We start from the raw sequence: 23,819 nt of genomic DNA, 5'->3' as shown, positions 1-23,819 counted from the left end.
AGAAGAGACGAAGGGCGGAAGAGACGAAGTGCACTCCGTTGTGGTCCCTTCGCTGTGCTAGCTAACATGGATGCTACAATGGAAAACATCGAACACACGCTACCGCTATACTCTAATAATGCAAAAAAGAAAAGTAAAAAGAAAGTGAATTCAGAATACACATACAAATGTAAGTAGTCAATTTATCCTTTATATGTTTATTTCGGACTACAAATGAAGTAAGGAACTCCGAGCTAGTTAGCAAGCAAGCTAGGTAACGCTACCTACAAAGGGGACATCATGGCGCCTTGTCTCGAATACTTGTTCGAACAGATGCGTGCGTAGGCATCAGACGGCGCGATCCACATTTGTCCTATTAGTCAAAATGTGAATGTTATTTAATTTGAATTACATTGTATATGTAGTGATTTAAAACATATTTATTTATTTCAGTGTCTGAATATGAAACAATGGACTTTGTGAAATTGCGCGTATCAAATCGCTACATGTTTACGGGGAGGAGAAATGCCTCTCGACTGGCCTGGAGGTGAGTTCAGATACTTACACGAGATCCTCCCAGTACACGTTTTGTTAGATACGTTTTTTTCATTTTACCTGTCATTGAGACGAGTCAATGTGTATGTTTTTGAAATCGAAATTATCATTGTGTACCTTTTTGTTGCAGGGCCATCCTCAAACACATGGGCTTGCAGGGGAAGATGACGGCCAGTCAGGCAATGAAAAAATGGGAAAATCTGAAGAAGAGATACAAGGTAGCAATTGCATCCTACATACACTACATATCCAAAAGTATGTGGACACCTGCTTGTCAAACATCTCATTCCAAAATCATGGGCATTAATATGGAGTTGGTCCCCCTTTGCTGCTATAACAGCCTCCACTCTTCTGGGAAGGCTCTTCACTAGATGTTGGAACATTTCTGTGGGGACTTGCTTCCATTCAGCCACGAGCATTAGTGATGGTGGGCACAGATGTTGGCCGATTAGGCCTGGCTTGCAGTCTGCATTCCAATTCATCCCAAAAGTGTTTGATGGGGTTGAGGTCAGGGCTCTGTGCAGGCCAGTCAAGTTCTTCCACACCGATCTAAACAAACTATTTCTGTATGGACCTTGCTTTGTGCATGGGGGCATTGTCATGCTGAAACAGGAAAGGGCCTTCCCTAAACTGTTGCCACAAACCTGGAAGCAGAGAATCATCTAGAATGTTATTGTATTCTGTACTGTTAAGATTTCCTTTCACTGGAATTAAGAGGCCAAGCCCGAACCATAAAAAACAGCCCAGACCATTATTCCTTCTCCACCAAACTTTACAGTTGGAACTATGCATTGGGGCAGGATGCGTTCTCTGTCCGTCTGCCTGCCAGATGGTGAAGTGGGATTAATCTCTCCAGAGAACGCATTTCCACTGCTCCAGAGTCCAATGGCTGCAAGCTTTACACAACTACAGCCACGTTTGACATTGCACATGGTGACCTTAGGCTTGTGTGCGGCTGCTCGGCCATGGAAACCCATTTCATGAAACTCCCGACAAACAGTTCTTGTGCTGACATTGCATCCAGAGGCATTTTGGAACTCTGTAGTGAGTGTCACAACTGAGGATAGGCGATTTTTACGTGATACGTGTTTAAGCACTCGACGGTCCTGTTCTGAGCTTGTGTGGCCTACCACTTCGCGGCTGAGCCGTTGTTGCTCCTATGTTTCCACTTCACTGTAGCAGCACTTACATTTGACTAGGGCAGAAAGTTGACGAACTGACTTGTTGGGAAGGTGGCATCCTATGACGGTGCCACGTTGAAAATCACTGAGCTCTTAAGTAAGGCCATTCTACTGCCAATGTTTGTCTATGGCGATTGCATGGCTGTGTGCTTGATTTTATACACGTCAGCAACACGTATGGCTGAAATGGCAGAATCTGCTAATTTGAAGGGTTGTGTACCTCAGGATGGAAACCTCTGAATTTGACCCTTTAATTGGCATCCTTGTAAAGTTCTAAATAACTCTGCCCTAGAGACACATACTTCATTATCTGACTACCTACTAATACTGTTTATCCTTCTTTTGGGGACAGGAGCTGAAGTACCCTCCCCCAGGGGTGCAGGTGTTCCCCCACAGTTGGCGTTGGTATGATCTGATGAGTGACGCAATGGAGGGACGTCTGGCAGGCTCAGCCCCCATCATCGGCCCACTCCCCCCGGGCACTAGCGACAGTGATTTTCTCCCTGACGCCCGGCCCAGGAAGAGATCCATGATAGGCGGAATAGGGGTGATGGGGATGCACTGCGACCTGGATGAGATGGACACCGAGAGGGCGACCCTGGAGACCGAACGGGCGGCATTGGAGGGCGAGCGAGAGGTGATGGGGAGAGAGCGGATGGCGCTGGAGAGAGAGCAAGCAGGGCTGGAACGAGAGATGGCCAACCTGGACCGGGAGCGTGCCCAACTGGAGAGGGAGAAGGCAGCGGTGGAGAGGGAGAGGGGGCTGATAGAGAAGGAGAAAGCGCAGGTGGCCAGAGACAGGCTGGCTGTGGACAGAGACAGAGTTCTACTGGCGGAGGGTAGAGCAGCGGAGGAGAACGGTGCGGAAGGACAAAGCTGTAAAACAGGAGGACCGAGGGTCGTTGGGTCGTTGGAAAGAACCGAGAGATTCCTCAAGATGTTTGAAAAGTTGGTTGAACGTATGTGAAGAACAATTACCTTTTTGTTTACACTAGACTATTCAATTGGAAAGTAATTGGATATCATTTGTATTGGTTTTATTTTCTATGAATGTACAAAGTTTTCAATTACAAATCCTTTTTGTATTACTGTTCAGAGATGCCTATTGTTATCTGGGCTAGAAGTATTTGAACATTAACTGCCTAAACAGTTGTACTCAATCAGTTCATTTCAAAATCAGTTTGCAGTTACACACCTTACCGGTCAATTTTCAATTAAAATGTTAAGCCATTGAGGTCATCAAAACAACTTTATTCAATTGTGGTATTTCCATACAAAGCACACAATAGCAGGCTGTTTCCTCTTGTTAACCCCATCCACACCCAACAGAAACCCCTCCCCAGTCATACAATAGTCTTGATCTTTATTGATATAGGCTATTGTGGTCATAACAAGAACTTTGAAATGTAATATGCCAAATATTGCAGTTCATGTAAAAAAAAGTGACTTCAGAATATATTTTTATATTACAGTACAGACTTTACAAATGCTTGTTTAATTGCTTTTATTGCATTGATATTCAATTTAGCGTTCCAGTAAGCTTCAATTCGTTTGTTAGTATAATTGTTTTTTTTAAATAGTGTTAGATTTCTGTAATATAATTTTTTCCCCTTTACAAAAACATATTTAAACAATATTACTGGTTGTCGTGAACAGACATTAAACAATGTTTGTTGGATCAATAAAATGTCATTTTCATTGTCTTTTTGTTTGCTTCAAGTTGCTGAACAGTTTGGCTTTTGACAAAATTATCTGGTGTGTATTTGTGTGTGTGTAGGAATGAGAGATACACACCATCTCGCTCACTGTGTGTTATGTATGCGATCAACAACTGATCAGACTTAAATTAGGCAAGATTGGTAGATACTGTGTTCCGGTGTTTACTGTATGTGCAGATTGCAATTGAACTGAGACTGGACAACTTTTAGGATCTGTCCAGTAGGTAAGTGTGTGTATGGTATGTACATATGTCTCGTAGACAATGAGTTGAGCTGTGTAAAGATGTGTGTGTGGTTAGATGTGGGCTCCGATGGGGACGCGGGGCAGACACACATAGGCCTGTGGGGTCCTGCTGAGGTTGATGGGGTTGCCGTCCAGGCGAATGTCCTCCAGTGCGTTCCTGATGTAGTTGAAGTCTTTCAGGTTGCAGAACGTGTCCTCGTGTATCATCTGAATGTTGTTGCGCTGGAAAACAAGGCATTGAAGTCTAAGAAAACACTGCGAAACAACACATTCATTATGGTGCTCTAACCACCACCTAGTGGATAGAGCGTTGGACTTGTAACCGAAATGCAAGATCGAATCCCTGAGCTGACAAGGTAAACATCTGTTGTTCTGCCCCTGAACAAAGCAGTTAACCCACTGTTCCTAGGCCGTCATTGAAAGTAAGAATTTGTTATTAACTGACTTGCCTAGTAAAATAAAAATTAATTTATGGGCCTTGAGATTCTGCACAGGTCTGCCAGAGTGCTGGAGAAAAGTACAGTTTAAATATACAATAATTTGCCCTAATAACTGAATGGCAGAGAATTGTCCAGAATGTTTTGAAACAGCTTGCAGAAAGAGGGGACACGGTGGTCAGTTGAGCAAAAATCCCTCAAGTCACCACCAGTGTACAGTATGGGGTAATCCTATAGTACCCACAAGAGGACAGTAAAAGAGGCAGAAGTGCAGGTACCTGTAGGTGCAGAGAGCGCAGGCTGTCCGGTAGGGGCACAGGGATGTGGTCGATGTGGTTGTCTGTTAGGTACAGGTACAGCAGACCCGTCATGTCCTAAACAAAACACATTGTTTACATTTAGAGTGGAGTCCTTTATGCCAGACAGTCTCTCAATACATCCCTGTTTTTGTTTCATCCCAGCACTCACAAAAGGAAATCAATTGTTTGTAATCCTTGTCAGACCTACATACCTTGAAAGCCTCTTTGTGGATGCCTGTGGCGCCAATGTTGTTGTGGCTGGCGTCGATGAGGGTCATCACAGGCGGAAGGGCAGGCAGCTGTGACACGCCGTTCTCACGGAGCACCAGCTCCTCCAGCACGGGCAGGCCGGAGAACGCATCATCAGCTATGGATGCAATCTCGTTGGCGGTCAAGTCGATCCTCTTCAGCTTGTCTGCAAGAGAGAGACGGTAAAGTACTCGGACTGTTCCACGTGGTTTCATTAATTGAAACAGCCATTGAACAGCAGGAAATCTAGCGGGCTGTGCCTTTAACATGTGACACCTACTCATCTGAGCGAAGTCGCCCTTGTTGATCTTGGTGATGTGGTTGTAGCGGGCGTAGAAGTGAGTGGTCTCTTTGGGGAGAGGCGGCACGCTGGTCAGCTTCACATCATCACAGTAGACAGAACCACCCAGACAGGTGCACAGCAAGCAGGTAGGCATACCTGGGACAGACAGACAGGACAAGGAAGTAAGATGGAGGTAGGCAATACATTTGAGAGAACAGTTGATAGGTCTGAGATGTTGTGTGATGAAGTTTAGGCCACCAGCCTTCGATGCAGTAACAATGGGTTTGTAGAATGGTGGAGACGTGTACTCAGTGTTGATATGATTTGTTTGTTTTACCTCTTGCATCAAGAAATGTTGTCAAGTCTGGATTGGACGCAGCTTTTGATGTGACAAAGGTGTGCACATTATGAGGGTTGTTGCTGAGGTGCTATGGTTGAGGTGTAGTGCATTACCAATGTTAGACATATTGTGTAAATGGTGTTCGGGACAGGTTATAACACAGACGTTAGGAGAAGATGACGATAACAGATGTTACAGACTCATATCGTAGAGCAACTTGATAGTAAACACATGATACAGACAGACACATGTTAGTGTTTGTGACAGGTAAGGACAAGACATAAGTCGTGTAACGGACATTACAGATACATATGGCTTCAACCCAGTTTGTGATCAGTTTTAACAGGATGCACATAAATATAATATTTAATAACCCTATTCAATCAAAACCAGGGTTTCTGGGGTGAAATGGAAGAGACAACTCGTATAAAGATATGAGAAAATAGGTTTCAATATGGGAATGTGATAGACCCCATATACTGTATAGTGAAGTAGAATAGACCCTATAACCCCAGAAGCCTGGTTACAGGTTTTGATTGAATAGTTAGTGTTTGTGCTGGATACTGACCTTTAATGTCCAAGTCAACCTCTGGCAACCCAGAGCCCCCTGAGCCTACTGTACCTCCAGACTCCTGAGGGGTTTTCGGAGTAGTCAGGAGCAGTTCCTCCTCTTGTTAGAGATAGAGATGAGGTATTAAAGAGACAGGTTGGAAACAGCATGGACAGTGACACGACAACAAGTGCTGTTTGCCACGGTGAGAAGTCACAAATAGCAAGGGAGTTATGTTGTTGTCGTTGTTTATGACACATTTAACTGATTCAATTAGGAAATAGTTAAATGGAATCTTGGGAATGGATTTTGAGAGTTATTCAAATGATGTTATGTTGATATATGTTTAATATAAATACAGTTGAATTCGGAAGTTTACATACACTAAGGTTGGAATCATTAAAACTTATTTTTCAACCACTCCACAAATGTCTTGTTAACAAACTATAGTTTTGGCAAGTCGGTTAGGACATCTACTTTGTGCATGACACAATTCATTTTTCCAACAATTGTTTACAGACAGATTATTTCACTGTATCTCAATGCCAGTGGGTCAGAAGTTTACATACACTAAGTTGACTGTGCCTTTAAACAGCTTGGAAATTCCAGAAAATTATGTCATGGCTTTAGAAGCTTCTGATAGGCTAGTTGACATCATTTGAGTCAATTGGATGTGTACCTGTGGATGTATTTCAAGGCCTACCTTCAAACTCAGTGCCTCTTTGCTTGACATCATGGGGAAATCTAAAGAAATCTGCCAAGACCTCAGAAAAAAATTGTAGACCTCCACAAGTCTGGTTCATCTGGGAGCAATTTCCAAATGCCTGAAGGTACCACATTCATCTGTACAAACAATAGTACGCAAGTATAAACACCATGGGACCACGTAGCCGTCATACCGCTCAGGAAGGAGACGCTTTCTGTCTCCTAGAGATGAACGTACTTTGGTGCGAAAAGTGCAAATCAATCCCAGAACAACAGCAAAGGACCTTGTGAAGATGCTGGAGGAAACAGGTACAAAAGTATCTATATCCACAGTAAAACGAGTCCTATATCGACATAACCTGAAAGGCCGCTCAGCAAGGAAGAAGCCACTGCTCCAAAATTGCCATAAAAAAGCCAGACTACAGTTTGCAACTGCACATGGGGACAAAGATCATACTTTTTGGAGAAATGTCCTCTGGTCTGATGAAACAAAAATAGAACTCTTTGGCCATAATGACCATCGTTATGTTTGGAGGAAAAAGAGGGAGGCTTGCAAGCCGAAGAACACCATCCCAACAGTAAAGCACGGGGGTGGCAGCATAATGTTGTGAGGGTGCTTTGCTGAAGGAGCGACTGGTGCACTTCACAAAATAGATGGCATCATGAGATAGGAAAATTATGTGGATATATTGAAGCAACATCTCAAGACATCAGTCAGGAAGTTAAAGCTTGGTCGCAAATGAGTCTTCCAAATGAACAATGACCCCAAGCATACTTCTAAAGTTGTGGCAAAATGGCTTAAGGACAACAAAGTCAAGGTATTGGAGTGGCCATCACAAAGCCCTGACCTCAATCCTATAGAAAATGTGTGTGCCGAACTGAATAAGCGTGTGCGAGCAAGGAGGCCTACAAACCTGACTCAGTTACACCAGGTCTGTCAGGAGGAATGGGCCAAAATTCACCCAATTTATTGTGAGAAGCTTGTGGAAGGCTACCCAAAATGTTTGACCAAAGTTAAACAATTTAAAGGCAATGTTACCAAATACTAATTGTGTGTATGTAAACTTCTGATCCAATGGGAATGTGATGAAAGAAATAAAAGCTGAAATAAATACATTTCTACTATTATTCTGACATTTCACAATCTTAAAATAAAGTGGTGATCTTAACTGACCTAAAACAGGGAATTTGTTCTAGGATTAAATGTCAGGAGTTGTGAAAAACTGAGTTTAAATATATTTGGCTAAGGTGTATGTAAACTTCCGACTTCAACTGTAGGTCCATTGGAACAGTGTTCTTAGCTGGAATTTGAGATTATTCATACTTGTCAACCACAAATCCTTTGAAAAGCATCTCTTGACCAGATTATTTGGTCACCTTGTCCTGTCCAAATACGGACATGGCAGCAGAGCATGCTTTCTGCTCAAAGTTTTCGGGACCTTTACCCCTGTTATCCTTACACATATGATACAATGGGTTGATACCATAGAGATCTGCTTTCTTATTGTCTTTATTTGTTGGTACTTACCTTCAGGGTCAGGGATTAATGTGACCTCTGACCCACCAGAGTCGGAGCTCCCAGGCCCTGAGGCCAATGAGGTGCCAGAGGCCCCAGACTCCCCAGAAGCACCCGATGCCTCCTGGGGGGTAGTGTCAGGAATGAGGTGCAGCTCCTCCTCTTATTAGAGCCAAGGGGAGGGGTTAGGAGACAGGTTAGTGCTTCTCATGGGATGGGATGGACTGTCAATCAACAATCATTCAATCAGACAATCAATCAATCATTCTCAAACATGGTTTGACAGTGGGTTAGGTTGACAATGATTAGAAACATATGGTAAGTAATGCAATGACAATGGTAGGACAATGAGTGAAGTTTACAATGACAATGATTCTGTAAGTGATAAAGCAATGACACAGGGTTTACAATGACGACAAGTAGCAAATCACAAGAAAGCGTTATCAATCCACATTTAACCAGCACAAAGCAGTTAAATGAAAAGGCAAATTTAGAAATGCAATGAAATCCCATATAGTCTTAGCGTATCAATCAGTGCTTGGAACTGTACTAGGTTCACAAGCCCACTATAGGCCCAACCAACTATCTGTATACTTCTACAGTGTAGTCTGTATAAGTATAGGTACTGACCTCCAGATATAATTATTATTCCTGAGTCCCCGGAACCTCCAGAACCTCCGGAACCCCCAGTACTGGAACCCAATATGTCCCTGGAACCCCCTGAGCCTAGGAGGGTGACAGAACCTCCAGAGCCCAGGGAACCCCCAGAGCCTCCAGAACCAAGGTCCTCAGAACCCCCAGATCCTCTAGAACCAAGGCCCCCCGACCCCACAGAGCTTCCGGATCCAAGGTCCCCGGAACCCACAGAGTGTCTGGATCCAAGGTCTCCGGAACCCACAGAGCCTCCGGATCCAAGGTCCCCGGAACCCCCAGAGTCTCCGGAACCAAGGACCCTGGAACCCCCAGAACCAAGATCCCCAGAACCTGCTGAACCAATTTCCCTGGAACCCCCTGAGCCTCCAGAAGCCAAAAGGTCCCCAGAACCAGAAGCCAAAAGGTCTCCGGAACCCCCAGAACTTCCGGAAACCCCAGAGCCACCGGAACCTCCAGAACCCGTAGAACCCCCAAAGTCCCCGGAGATATGAAGAATGTCAATGGGACTCAGGCGCAGCTCCTCCTCTTGTTAGAGACAATATTAGGTGTTAGAAGAGACAGGTTAGAGCACAGTGGACCATGATTCAGTTTAGGGCTAGTGAGTCATGTTTACAATGATGATTAGGTGACATTACAAAATTAATGAGATTTATGGTTGAGTACCACACATTTAACTAATGTCAGACAGTTAAATGGAACTCATGCATTTGGAAATGATGAAGGATGATTGTAAAAAGGGGTCGATTTGCATGGGTAGGCGTTAAGAGGAAAGGTTGTGTGTTGTGTATCACTGTCAGTACTGGACACATACCTTCAACTCCCTGTGTGTATGGGCTCATAGTGTGAGGTGACACGGTGTATGTGCTGTGGGTGTGTGTATACAGACCTCCCTGTGTGTATGGGCTCATAGTGTGAGGTGACACGGTGTATGTGCTGTGGGTGTGTGTATGTGTGTATACAGACCTCCCTGTGCGTCGGGGCCCATGAGTACCCCAGACCCCCCTGAGCCTTGGGGGATGAGCTGGGGTCTTAGGGGCAACTCCTCCTCCTCCTCTTCCTCCTCCAGTGATGCAGGGCCCCCAGGGCCAGGGTAGTTATAATTTGGTGGGGCCAGTGTGCCAATCTCTATCTGTGGAAAAGACAGCGACAGAGGGAGTCAATGCTAATGTAGGAGGTGCGCCACCAGAGAGCGCCAGAGACCACCAGAGACCACCAGAGAGCGCCAGAGACCACCAGAAAGCGCCAGAGACCACCAGACACCACTAGAGAGCGCCAGAAAGCGCCAGAGACCACCAGAGATTACCAGAGAGCGCCAGAGACCACCAGAGAGCGCCAGAGATTACCAGAGACCACCAGAGACCGCCAGAGATTACCAGAGAGCGCCAGAGACCACCAGAGAGCGCCAGAGACCAACAGAGAGCGCCAGAGACCACCAGAGACTGCCAGAGATCACCAGAGAGCGCCAGAGACCACCAGAGAGCGCCAGAGACCACCAGAGAGTGCCAGAGACTGCCAGAGACCACCAGAGAGCGCCAGAGAGCGCCAGAGACAACCAGAGACCGCCAGAGACCACCAGAGAGCGCCAGAGACCACCAGAGAGTGCCAGAGACTGCCAGAGACCACCAGAGAGTGCCAGAGACAACCAGAGACCGCCAGAGACCACCAGAGAGCGCCAGAGACTACCAGAGAGCAGTAGCCTCACTTACTGAGTAACCGGAGGCTTCAAAAGCCAACTGTCGCTCATGGACCGGAAGCTCTACGTCTTTTGGGTCCAGCCGTGCAGAGTGTGAAGCACTGATTTTGAGTTCAATACCAGTAATCATCTCATCAGTACCCAATTTATGTCACAGGACAACGTTATGTATGACCATGCTCAATAGGCAATAAAGCTTAACAGCGACCAAACAAGAATGAAATATTTGGATACAACACGAGTAGCTAAAGAGTGCCCAGGAAAAGGACCAGGGACATGAGGACTTCTAGACATCCTGACTTCTACCGTTCAGAGAGAATAGAAGATCCTGAGACAGTTATAGTATCAGTCATTCACAGGTGTAGCTTAACAGAGGCACCTCAGGGCTATGCTGTTTCACCTCTACCATTTATATACAGATGACTGGAGAAGCAACCAGGAACGGAGACACATCATTGTGTATGCAGATGACTCAGTCATGATAAACCTCCTAAATGATCATAATACTGGTAATGGCCAAGTAGTGGAAGACTTGGTGTTTTGCTTCATATCTGCAGGTGAATGTTGAAAAAAATTGAGGACATGAATATTGATTTTAGGAAGACCCTCAAGGGTTGCCATCCCCCCAAAAATCCCAGCCAGGAATTGGAAAATGTGGATACAAATGTCTGGGTACAATTTCGGACCACAAACTGAGATGAGAGAAGAATACAAGTGCAATCTGGGTAAAGGCACAACAGAAAGGGTTTTAGTGGGGAAACTCCACCTTCCAACCAAGGAAACAAGACTATTCTCACCCTGTTTTACAGATATTTTATTACATATTTTTTACTGTTACCACATTCTCCATGGTCTGTTGGTTTGTAAACATAACTGTAAAATGTTTGGTCAAAATTAACAGGATAGTGAGCATCAGTTCAAACATCACAGTTATGGCACAAACAAACTTTTCGTCACTATACAATAGGAACATCCTCTAAAAATGAAACATCATTTTCATTAAAGGTAAGTTCAGTATTTTACAATTTAATGTAAGAAACTTCCTCACCCTGAAACTAGTCTATGGACCAGGGGAATCCGTAATCCATGGTTGTAAAAAAAAAAAAAAGACCTTTTCAGTGTGACGAACCATTCGACAACTTGTAAAATTCCGAACTTCCCCTTTAACTGACTGTTGTGGGTCTTCAACTTGGGGACTGTATAACCTGCACAGTAGGCTTACCTATGGCAGTGATGTCTTGGTAGGATGCTCTGTGACAATCACTTCCTGGTTCAAGTGACAGAATATACTCATAGGGGTCACATTCAGACAGTACATACAAACCGAAAAATTAAAGAATCCGTTGCAAATGGAGAAGTTAGAATGGCTACAGTGTGAAAATGTTGGAAACATGTCAAACCTGACCCAGTTGAAATTGACTATGACAAATTGTAAAGAGGAATTATGCCATTTATGAGCAGTTTGTGTGTTTCATGTAGAATGATGACCACAGCCGGTGTTTGGTTTGTTTAGAAAGCAAATAAACAGTAGATGTAAGCCTACATCTAAAGAAAATCTCCTAAACTCAGTCACATCTTATCCTGTTGACCTTTCACCTCTCCATGTTCTCACACTCCTCAGAACCCAATGAGGAGTGTGTGTGTGTCAGATGGTCGAAGCATTTTGATTCAAATCTACCAAACAGATGGCCGAAATATGCAATGTCAAGAGGACATTTTGAAATCCTAATGGCAGACTTTCCAGAGGCGGTCTTTGGCTGTAAGAGGGCCCCATAGTATGTTCTGATAGTGCCTCACAGCAAAGCACCACGCACTCATTGTTTTAATACCAGTTATGATATCAACTGCAACTGCATCTATCTACTGTGCTTTAAGTCATACATCTCACCTCCTAAACTGATGAACATAATGCAAAACTTACAACACAGCTACATGTTCCTATGTTATGTAATGTGGAAGGGAGGGGCGAGAACTGTCATTCTTGTTTGTTTGTTTGATGTTATGTCTGGCCTATGCCACCCAACCACAGTGCATTTTCTTGCACGTAAAGCAAATATCTGAAAATCAGACAATAAAGAAATATCTACTCTCAACTAATGTTAAGAATGTGATAGTCACTTCAAAGGGTGCCTGCCTTCATTTTTCCTTGCTATTCAGCAAACCACTAGAGTAATGCCATGCAGTTCTATTATTAGCCACACAGGGGCGCTGAAACCCCACAATATGCAAAAGGTAATATTTGACTCTTACACCCATGGGCTGATTCTATCTTCCAAAAGAGGGAATGGTCCTTGTGGAACCAAGAGACACATGGTAGCTGCAAAAATGCATATTTCACTCCACTTCTCTCAACCAATGTTGAGAGAAGCTGTCCATCGACTTTCACTCCAAGTCAGGCAGATTCCTAACCTGAGGTAGCATGAGACTTACCTAAAGGAAACTCACCACAAAGTGTTGTATAATGAAATTCTTAAAAGTAGATACACATTTATATGCAAGGAAAGGCATGTACAGTAAAATGGGGACGTTTGTAAACGTAGCCACGTAGAACGGGTATGAAATTGAAAATGCACGTCTTGAGAGTTTGGCAGTGGCAGAGTTTATGAGACAACAAGGTAGGCCTTTGAGTAGTCTTGCACAGAGTTAGTTTGCTTGCTGCTGATGCCCCTCCTCCTCCCCCAAAAAGCAAACATAAAAACTCGGGGGAAACGAGAGGCGAAAGCTTGGCTACCCCAAAAAAAACAACTCTGGGAAACAACGTGGGAATACAAAATGTGCAGAGAGAGAGTTTTGAAGTTCCATAATGTGAAATAGAGGAGCTGATTTGAGGCATACAGATCACTCTTGCTCACTCACAAACATTATTTTCTGGTCTATCTCACCAATGCATCTCTTTAGAAACTTCACAACCTTAGAGAGATCTATGCATAATACCATCACTCTTCCAAACCAAGCTGTGACACCCTAAAACACGTCACAAAACCAACCAAGGAATCCCATTTACCACAAAGTTCTAGCCTCACAGAATGGTTTATGTTAGGTCATTGTCAGAGTGTATACCACATATGATCACCCATTTGGATGTAGTTTATTTGCACAGATAAAACCAGTAAGTTAAAACAATGTGCAGGAAGCAGCTAAATGGGTTTGTCTAGGAGTCTTCTAGTTGTCAGACAATATCAGGCTTGTTTAGGACCAAGAAGATATACAATGGAACCCAAAACCGGCAAATGGAATGAATCACTTTAGAATATGTGTATTGGTACTCCATGCACATAGGGGTCAAGTGGTATGTTGGAAAGTGCTTCTTGACATATAAACAAGAAATTTAAACAAATACGGTGCATTCGGGAAGTATTCGTACCCCTTCCATTGTTTCACATTTTGTTACGTTACAGCCTTATTCTAAAATGTATTCAATATTTTGTTTCTCATCAATCTAGACACAATATCCCATAATGAAAAAGCATTTTTTGGTGTGGAATTTTTAGCAAATGTATAATAAAAATAAAACAGAAAATACCTTATTTACATAACTATTCAGACCCTTTGCTATGAGACTCGAAATTGAGAACAGGTGCATCCTGTTGCCATTGATCATCCTTTGAGATGTTTCTACAACTTGATTGGAGTCCACCTGTGGTAAATTCAATAGATTGGACATGATTTGGAAAGGCACACACCTGTCTATATAAGGTCCCACAGTTGACAGTGCATGTCATAGCAAAAACCAAACCTTGAGGTCGAAGGAATTGTCCATAGAGCTCAGAGACTGGATTGTGTTGAGGCACAGATCTTGGAAGGGTACCAAAAAATGTCTGCAGCATTGAAGGTCCCCAAAAACACAGTGGCCTCCATCATTCTGAAATGGGAGAAGTTTGGAACCACCAAGACTCTCCCTAGAGCTGGCCACACTGAGCAATCGGGGGAGAAGGGCCTTGGTCAGGTAGGTGACCAAGAATCCGATGGTCACTCTGACAGAACTCCAGAGTTCCTCTGTGGAGATTGGAGAACAAGCATCTCTGTAACACTCCACCAATCAGGCCTTTATGGTAGAGTGGCCAGACGGAAGCCACTTCTCAGTAAAAGGCATATGACCGCCCACTTGGAGTTTGTCAAAAGGCACCTAAAGACTCTCAGACCATGAGAAACAAGATTCTCTGGTCTGATAAAACCAAGAATGAACTATTTGGCCTGAATGCCAAGCATCATTTCTGGAGGAAACCTGGCACCATCCCTACGTTGAAACATGGTGGTGGCAGCATCATGCTGTGGGGATGTTTTTCAGCGTCAGGGACTGGAAGACTAGTCAGGATTGAGGGTAAGATCAATGGAGCAAAGTATAGAGAGATCCTTGATGAAAACCTGCTCCAGAGCGCTCAGGACCTCAGACAGACGCATGGTTTCACCTTCCAACAGGACAACGACCCTAAGCACACTGCCAAGACAACGCAGGAGTAGCTTCGGAACAAGTCTCTGAATGTCCTTGAGTGGCCCAGCCAAAGCCCGGACTTGAACCCGATCAAACATCTCTGGAGAGACCTGAAAATAGCTGTGCAGCGTCGCTCCCCATCCAAACTGACAGAGCTTGAGAGGATCTTCAGAGAAGAATGGGAGAAACTACCCAAATACAGGTGTGCCAAGCTTGTAGCGTCATACCCAAGACCCGAGGCTGTAATCGCTGACAAAGGTGCTTCAACAAAGTATTGAGTAAAGGGTCTGAATACTTATGTAAATGTGATTTAAAAAATTACAAAATTAATAAGTTAACAATGTAATCCATTTTAGAATAAGGCCGTAACGTAACATAATGTGGAAAAAGACAAGGGGTCTGATTACTTTCCGAACGCACTGTATGGGTTCAATGGCAGGCATATGGGACTGTATACACATTTACATCTGGTTGCATACGTTCCATCTCTTTCTCAGGGCCCACTGCCCCTCTCTACAAAAGCCAACTTCGCTCAATGATGGCTTCATGATAACACAAGATACATTGCAGCCACACTGCAAAACATGTCAATCTTACGTAGATTTTTCTGTTGTATTGAGATAAGGAAGTAACATGACTTGTTTTGAGTTTCTTTCACTCACCCAGAAAATGCATTTACTTTTTTGTTGTTGATTTTGCTTCCCAAGGAAATACAAGATAATTCAGACTTGTTTCAACCCTGCCAGTGCACTAAAATAATTTACCTTGGTAAGACATCAAGTTAATGCATTCTAATGGTAAGAAATGCAATATCTATGTAAGATCAAAACATTTTGCAGAGCGCTTGTTTACAATATGTTGTCCATTGAAAGGCTTTCTGCTATAAAGCTTGGTGACCTAGTTACACGTGACGAAGGACTTAAACACTTGGCTCACGTTTAGGGTTTAGCTAAGTGGGCTAATAGGGACTTGTGGTTACGAGAATTATGTTCTCAATGTTCATAAACTGAACTTCAATTAACTACTCAGTCTGTAACCCAGAATTTGTAAGAAACTGGTTGAAATGAAAACAGACAGAGGCCCAGCTACGATAGTCAGAAAGTTTATTTACGAGAGCGCTGGTTAGTTGTACAAAACCATTAATTTCATACTAGCTCCTTACGCACATACTCTTGCACACAAACATAATTCATACGCACATACATTTGCACACAAACAGAATTCATACGCACATACCTTTGCACACAAACAGTAGGTATCCTACGCACACACTGTCCTGCTACCCAGCCGACAAAGATTAGGGACCGTGAGAATCACTCCCTGTCCTTTCCCAAATCTCTCAGTGGCCCCTAGCCAAGGTCGGCACTGAATCTTGCACAGACAGTCTGTGTTTAAGATACTGTAGAGACATATTGTTTTACTGACTAAAATTACACACATCATTAATTATAACTTTATGATTCTAGTCAATTTCATACAATTATATGGTTTCAGGGTGGAATATTCTAGACATTCATTTAAACCTATAAATTCCATCAACAGGTACCCAGATGACCCGGGTTCAGCATGCGTGACCTATAAGTTGATAAAAACACTAATCCCTGTCCACATGCAGCAACTGCCAATCACAAGGTCATAGGTCACCTGAGCGATCAGAGGTACACGTCTGTTTGTTTTCAAAGCAACACCACAGACTTTAATTTGAGAAATAGCCGAAACAATGGCAAAGTTGTCATGTATTATGATATAATAAATAAAATGCATATGCAATGATTGTATTTAAAAAAACTTTTGTGGATCTTACGTAGAATTGCAGTATAGATCAGACTTCGCTAAAATATTTAAAAAGTAAAATTTGAGATGAGCTTGATTTAACTTGAAATTTGAACTTTTGGGACTATTCTATTGGTTATATTGTAATGGAAAAACTAAATGAAGTGCAGCTCAAGTATTTGAAAGTATTTTCCATACCTGGCTGTATTTGACCCAGGTCTGGTATTAACATATTTAAGGACAACACTAGAGGCTAATGACAATCAGGTATAAACAGAATAAAGCTATGGATTTTTACTACATAACTTCACTTGTTTTCCAGGAGTGGCCCCTAGCACCGTCTCTAAAGCTGCTATTCTGAAGCTGCTTAGAGGTACCATTTAAATAGACCAAAGAGAGCATTACAAGCTTCTATTTGCATGTTGCTGATGCAATGTGACCTGTGACCTTTTCACAACAGACACATACTCTACAGTGCTCTAAACCAAGTCAGCTTCTGTTCTAGGAGTGTCTGCAAAGAGCTTTAAATGCACCAGATCAGTAACTCTGGCCTTGGATTACAGTTTACAGGAGAAAAGTGTGAAGCTTCTTAGGGTTAGGGTTAGAGGAGCTGCAGAATAAAGAAAGGCAACAGAGAGCTGGAAAGAGAAAGCAGGGATCATCATTGAGTCTCCTCTGACTTGGTGAGGGAGGACTCCTTCCAGTCTGCATAATCCCCTTTCCCACTCTACATCCTTATTCCTAAATCTGCCCTCTCACCCATCAGTAGCCTACTGTATCAAGGGTAAGTGCTGCCACACACTGACAAATATTAATCATGTGAGAGCGATCTAGAATATATTTTCCCCAGCACACACACCACTGAAGAGAAGGTCTGAAGGGAACTGCTGGAGTTTTTCCTGTCTTCTATCTACACTATTGTCAAGGGTTTGTTTTCTCCTGTATCAGTTTCTCTTTCCCCTGAATCATTCCAAGGCTTTTGAATTACATGCACTATACTCCATCTGTCCTGTTTATACTGAGAAGAAGAGTTTGAATTGGGACAATGTAAATGAGATGTAATTAGCTGTAATTGCTTGAAATAAAATGTGGTAATTTAACAGATGTGATTATCCAAAACAATACACACACACACACACACACACACACACACACACACACACACACACACACACACACACACACACACACACACACACACACACACACACACACACACACACACACACACACACACACACACACACACACACACACACACACACACACACACACACACTCTATGCATTAACATCACCTTCCTCCATCAAACTGAGCCATTAGAACAATCTCTGAGATTGCACATTGATAAACCAGCAGACTAATGAAAGACTACAACATTGTTTTGTACACAGATCCCTCATGTCATAATAGCCAAATGTGCATTGGATTGTGGGACTGACTTGGATGGTGGCATACCACATCAGGTTCAGTTTAAATGTTTGGCTCAAGGGGAACTAGTCGAAAATCTGATCCCGCTGTTTAGCCTCATGCCAGCCTGACATCGTTTTGGCATCGTGTCTTTGTTACAAAAGAAAATAAACGGGAACATTTGCTGAAATGGGCTGTTTTAGTGTTCTCTGTCCAAACCGGCATTGCAGACTAGTTGCAACACATCCAACTTGGGCCGTTGAAGGCTACTTCTGGCATGGGCATCGCTCTCTCTGCTCACTCTCCTCTTTCCTCCATTTTGGACTTATTTGGGTGCTTTTTATTGTTCAGATTGTTTAATGTCCGACAGAACCCTCTGGCCCACTTGAAACCCTTTGGGTTCTGGCTAGCACAGAGCAGTTTGGCCCATTTTAGCATGCCGATGTCAGACCTGGGCCAAATATGGGTTAGAAATGAACTTAACAACAAGGGCTATAATATCCTTTGCCACATAGGCCATCAGTATCTACAGGCTACTGTAGAAGGTACTAACACCTCTCACAAACAGCAACGCCACTCATTTACTTTGACCCATACTTGCCATACTAGTTCCATGTCTAATCTAGCAACATTCCTATCCTAATTGTATCCCTTCCCCAGCCCTTTATGAATACATTGTATGCATGTGAGTTGAAAGGCTTGAACCCTGCAGCTGTATTTATTTATTTTATTTTTAGTTAACATTTATTTAACTAGGCAAGTCAGTTAAGAACAAATTCTCATTTACAATGACGGCCTACACCGGTCAAACCCAGACGAAGCTGGGCCAATTGTGCGCCGCCCTATGGGACTCCCTGTAAGGGTTGCGGAACTGGTGGCAGTGAAGTCAGACTGTCACGCCCTGACCTTAGAGATCCTTTTAATTCTCTATTTTGGTTAGGTCAGGGTGTGACTAGGGTGGGCAATCTAGTTTTCCTATTTCTTTGTTTGGCCTGGTATGGTTCCCAATCAGAGGCAGCTGTCTATCGTTGTCTCTGATTGGGGATCATACTTAGGCAGCCTTTTTTTCCACCTTTAGTTTCTGGGATCTTGTCTATGTCTAGTTGTCTGCGAGCACTACATAGCTTCACGTTTCGTTGCTCTTTGTTATTTTTGTTTGTGAGCTTCATCGGAATAAAACATGTGGAACTCTATACACGCTGCGCCTTGGTCTACTCATTTCGACGAACGTGACACAGACGAAGGAGAGCAGAGATAGGTAATAGCCGGAGCAGTTTAATTACAAAACCCACAGCAATACAAAAATAACCTACATGGGTACAAAACCTGACACGCACCAGTAACATAGCGTACAAGCACTTACAAACAAACAATTCCACACAAGGACATGGGGGGAACAGAGGGTTAAATACACAACAACTAATGATGGAAATGGAAACCAGGTGTTAAGAAAACAAGAGAAAACAAATGGAAAATGAAAAGTGGATCGACGATGGCTAGAAGACCGGTGACGCCGACCGCCGAACACCGCCCGAACAAGGAGAGGAAACAACTTCGGTGGAAGTCGGGACACTCCCAATCACTGCCAGATATGATACAACTGTATTGCTCAATGCATACATTTCAATCTAACCCCCCCCCCCCCACCCCCCCCAGCCCCAACACACAAGCACAATATGTTCATGCATTTTTTTCTCCTCCCCACATGCAATTTGAAATATTCTGAAAAATGGCCAGTTTAAACCAGCAGTGACAGGAAATCAGATGTCTCGTTTTGTAACATTGATAAATAACTGATCTAACGGACACATAGGCATAAATATCCAGGTGGTAACGCCAGGCTATAGGGCCTGCCCCCTATTGTGGATGAAGGGTTTGACCATGCAAAATGGCATCATGATGAACTTGGTAATAAACCCAGAACCAACCAAGTAGTAATCCCAATGCGAGGAAAGATACACCTGCTTTCAGAGTGAGATTGAGTACTTGAGTCTGACAATTGCATTGTATGCAAGGCTTTTGGATCCTATGGACTATACTCCATCTGTCCTGTTTATATTGAGAATAAGAGTTTTAATTGGGCCAATGTAAATTAGATTTAATTAGATGTAATTGCTTGAAATAAAAATCTGGTAATTTAACAAGTGATTATCCGAAGCAACACACATGTATAAATGCACACACGCCCACATACACATGCACACACGCCCACATGCACACACACTCTGCATTAACATCACCTTCCTCCATCAAACTGAGCCATTAGAACATTCTCTGAGATGACGTAACTTGGAAAACTCATCAAATTCGAATCACTCTCATTAGAGAAAAAAACGTTATGATATCATATACACATTGATAAACCAACACACTAATGCAAGACAACAGTATTGGTTGTAGTCTACAATCTAATCCCAAAGGGGGGGATACACCTGCTTTCAGAGGGAGATTGAGTACCTGACTCTGACTAACGATAAAGAAGATTTTCGACATAGATGAATAAAATGTCATTATATGCATTATTCTCTGTCTGAAGGCATTGTACCTGAGGAAAAATGTTCACTGAGCCCATCAAGTCATGTCTACAGACACAGCAACTGCAGTATTTGACTCTGAATGCTACACGGCTGTAATAGCCCTAGATGTAATCTAAATATCAGAGTTGAGAAGCATGGAACCTCTAATCCCACCCAACTCAAAACTCAACTTCTCCCTTCAACCATTGCTCTTCATAGAAGAGTTAAGTAGGTGTCTCTCAAAAATGTTCAAGACTCCCTAGTTTCAGTCCATGCATACAGTACAATCCATCAGTGCCAATCAATCCTTGAGGGGGAGTGAACGAGAGAAGGGGGAGAAAAGGGATACATGGAATTGGGCCAAAGTGACAAGCGTTGAAAACTACAGTCAGACGTGAGCATTCAAACTAATAAGCAAGAAAACTTGTGAGGTTCTATCTGACATTTTGGTCAAAAAATTATATTAACATAGAGTTGCTCTTTAAGTGGGCTTTTACAAGTAAATTTACAATATAATACAAAACTCTGAAAGTTCTATCTGCTCAAACAGCTGTTCATTTGGTGCTATAAAGTTCTATATGCAATCCAATCACACAATGCTGGGTTGTCAATCAAAAATAATTGTATGTGACTGTATACTTACTGAGTCATGAAAGAGGAAGACATCACAAAACAGTTCTGAGATCTGGGACTTGAAAATACAAATGATCTCAAAACGATACAATTTGCAGATAAAAACATATAGTCCCAAGTCCTTGGGTATTGAACTCTTCCAATGTTTCAGTAATGCAGATTCCATCACCGAGGCTCAGGATACTGTAGGGTGTGCGCCATAATAAGTCCCCATCAACGAATTAACACACCATCTTCCACAAGATAGAATGTCAATGCTTTATCCACCAACTTACATGGCACTTTGACATTGACGTCTAAGTTGGGAAATGGAGCTAGCAAAGTGCAGGCAATATCAACCAAGGCAAAACAGTAATGTGATACGTACAATGTACAAAATTCAAAGTAATACATTAACCTTCATAGGATGTCTATGATGTGAGGTTCCTTCCTCTGTCACTGACCTGTCATAAGTGAGTCAGTGTAAGCTATAGTAAGTAATCTGCTAGTTTCTTTTACCTATCGCACTGATTAGTGATTGCTTCAAGGACGTGTGGATAGAGGGATACATTCTTAGAATGTTCAAATGGGGTCGGAGGTCAAATCTCAGCATCTCTGTCACTCATCCCTCCAATTTCCCCCCAGTATCTTACCTGAGGTTCGTCAATAGTCAGTCCATCTTCATAATCATAGACATCCCGATTCTCCAAATTCAAGTTTTCTAAATCCACATCATAGTTGGCGCTGTCGTACGAGTCTAATTCCACCTGCCGGGCAAATCTGGGGTTGGCCACCACTGCTTTGAGGACGAAGAGTCCCAATATGAGCCTCGCCAACATCCTCATAGTCCACCTGGAAACACAGGACGCGAGAGAAATGTCAACCATGCACTGAACACAGAGAGTGAGATCATGAACCCTGAACCCAACCTGAACACAGAGAGTGAGATCATGAACCCTGAACCCAACCTGAACACAGAGAGTGAGATCATGAACCCTGAACCCAACCTGAACACAGAGAGTGAGATCATGAACCCTGAACCCAACCTGAACACAGAGAGTGAGATCATGAACCCTGAACCCAACCTGAACACAGAGAGTGAGATCATGAACCCTGAACCCAACCTGAACACAGAGAGTGAGATCATGAACCCTGAACCCAACCTGAACACAGAGAGTGAGATCATGAACCCTGAACCCAACCTGAACACTGAGAGTGAGATCATGAACCCTGAACCCAACCTGAACACAGAGAGTGAGATCATGAACCCTGAACCCAACCTGAACACAGAGAGTGAGATCATGAACCCTGAACCCAACCTGAACACTGAGAGTGAGATCATGAACCCTGAACCCAACCTGAACACTGATAAAGAAACATTTGATGAAGCGTTCATAGTACACAAAGAAGACATATTGATTAAACCTTCAGTATATTTTATTTTACTGAGGAAAAGGGATTTTTTTTTTACTGAGACTTAGATTCAAACATTAGCATAATCTTATGAACCAACCATAAGAAAATAGTGAGCATTTACACTACCAGTTCAAATTTTGAACACCTACTCATTTAAGGGTTTTTCTTAATTTTTACTATTTTCTTGCTTGGGCCAAGAAACACGAGCAATGGACATTAGACCTGTGGAAATTTGTCCTTTGGTCTGGTGTCCAAATTTGAGATTTTTGGTTCCAACCGCCGTGTCTTTGTGAGACGCGGTGTGGGTGAACGGATGATCTCCGCATATGTATTTCCCACCGTAAAGCATGGAGGAGGAGGTGTTATGTTGTGGAGGTGCTTTGCTGGTGACACTGTCTGTGATTTATTTAGAATTCAAGGCACACTTAACCAGCATGGCTACCACAGCCTTCTGCAGCGATATGCCATCCCATCTGGTTTGGGCTTAGTGGGACTATCATTTGTTTTTCAACAAGACAATGATCCAAAACACACCTCCAGTCTGTGTAAGGGCTATTTGACTAAGAAGGAGAGTGATGGAGTGCTGCATCAAATGACCTGGCCTCCACAATCCCCCAACCTCAACCCAATTGAGATGGTTTGGGATGAGTTGGACCGCAGAGTGAAGGAAAAGCAGCCAACAAGTGCTCAGCATATGTGGGATCTCCTTCAAGACTGCTGGAAAAGCATTCCAGGTAAAGCTGGTTGAGAGAATGCCAAGAGTGTGCAAAGCTGTCATCAAGGCAAAGGGTGGCTATTTGAAGATAAAATAAAATATATTTGGATTTGTTTAACACTTTTTTGGTTAGTACATGATTCCATATGTGTTATTTCATAGTTTTGGTGTCTTCGCTATTATTCTACAATGTAGAAAATAGTTCAAATAAAGAAAAACCTTTGAATGAGTAGGTGTTCTAAAACTTTTGACCGGTAGTGTGTATGGCAAAGGCTGTATCATCCATCCTCAATCTTCAGAGACAACAAAGGAAGTCACAAATGTCATTGCTATGTCTTCACTACATGTCATGGCATTCCTACAATGCATATACTGTATATGCAAGCCTTTGAATTTCATAGAGCGCCAACACATTGGAAAGTCACATCTCTGCATTAGATACAGCTCTAATAGCCATGGAAACCAATCATATCCAAAGGAAAAGGATTTGTATGCCCATGTTACAGTACCTGCAGGGCAATTTCATGGTAACAGAGTGATTC

At 43.0% G+C, this 23,819-nt stretch overlaps 2 protein-coding genes across 2 annotated transcripts; one reads left to right on the top strand and one right to left on the bottom strand.

Annotated features, from left to right (window-relative positions):
• On the top strand, positions 1 to 3,416 carry si:dkeyp-38g8.5 (uncharacterized protein LOC568385 homolog). Its single transcript, XM_038978187.1, has 4 exons — positions 1 to 169; positions 433 to 526; positions 665 to 752; positions 2,068 to 3,416. Exons 1-4 carry the CDS (start codon positions 67 to 69, stop codon positions 2,680 to 2,682), a joined length of 900 nt encoding a protein of 299 aa, XP_038834115.1. The 5' UTR covers positions 1 to 66; the 3' UTR covers positions 2,683 to 3,416.
• Positions 2,834 to 21,985, bottom strand: LOC120032203 (leucine-rich repeat protein soc-2 homolog). Its single transcript, XM_038978186.1, has 9 exons — positions 21,800 to 21,985; positions 9,674 to 9,839; positions 8,687 to 9,235; positions 8,069 to 8,218; positions 5,854 to 5,955; positions 4,943 to 5,101; positions 4,626 to 4,828; positions 4,393 to 4,488; positions 2,834 to 3,899 (listed from the first exon to the last, which is right to left on the bottom strand). The coding sequence occupies exons 1-9, from the start codon at positions 21,983 to 21,985 to the stop codon at positions 3,729 to 3,731; spliced, it is 1,782 nt and encodes a 593-aa protein (XP_038834114.1). The 3' UTR covers positions 2,834 to 3,728.
• Between the last annotated feature and the right edge of the window lie 1,834 nt (positions 21,986 to 23,819).

The sequence above is a fragment of the Salvelinus namaycush genome, chromosome 38, assembly GCF_016432855.1.
Source record: "Salvelinus namaycush isolate Seneca chromosome 38, SaNama_1.0, whole genome shotgun sequence".
NCBI lineage: Eukaryota > Metazoa > Chordata > Actinopteri > Salmoniformes > Salmonidae > Salvelinus > Salvelinus namaycush.
Note: the sequence above shows the minus strand (reverse complement) of the source record. Positions and strands in the feature narration are given on the sequence as shown.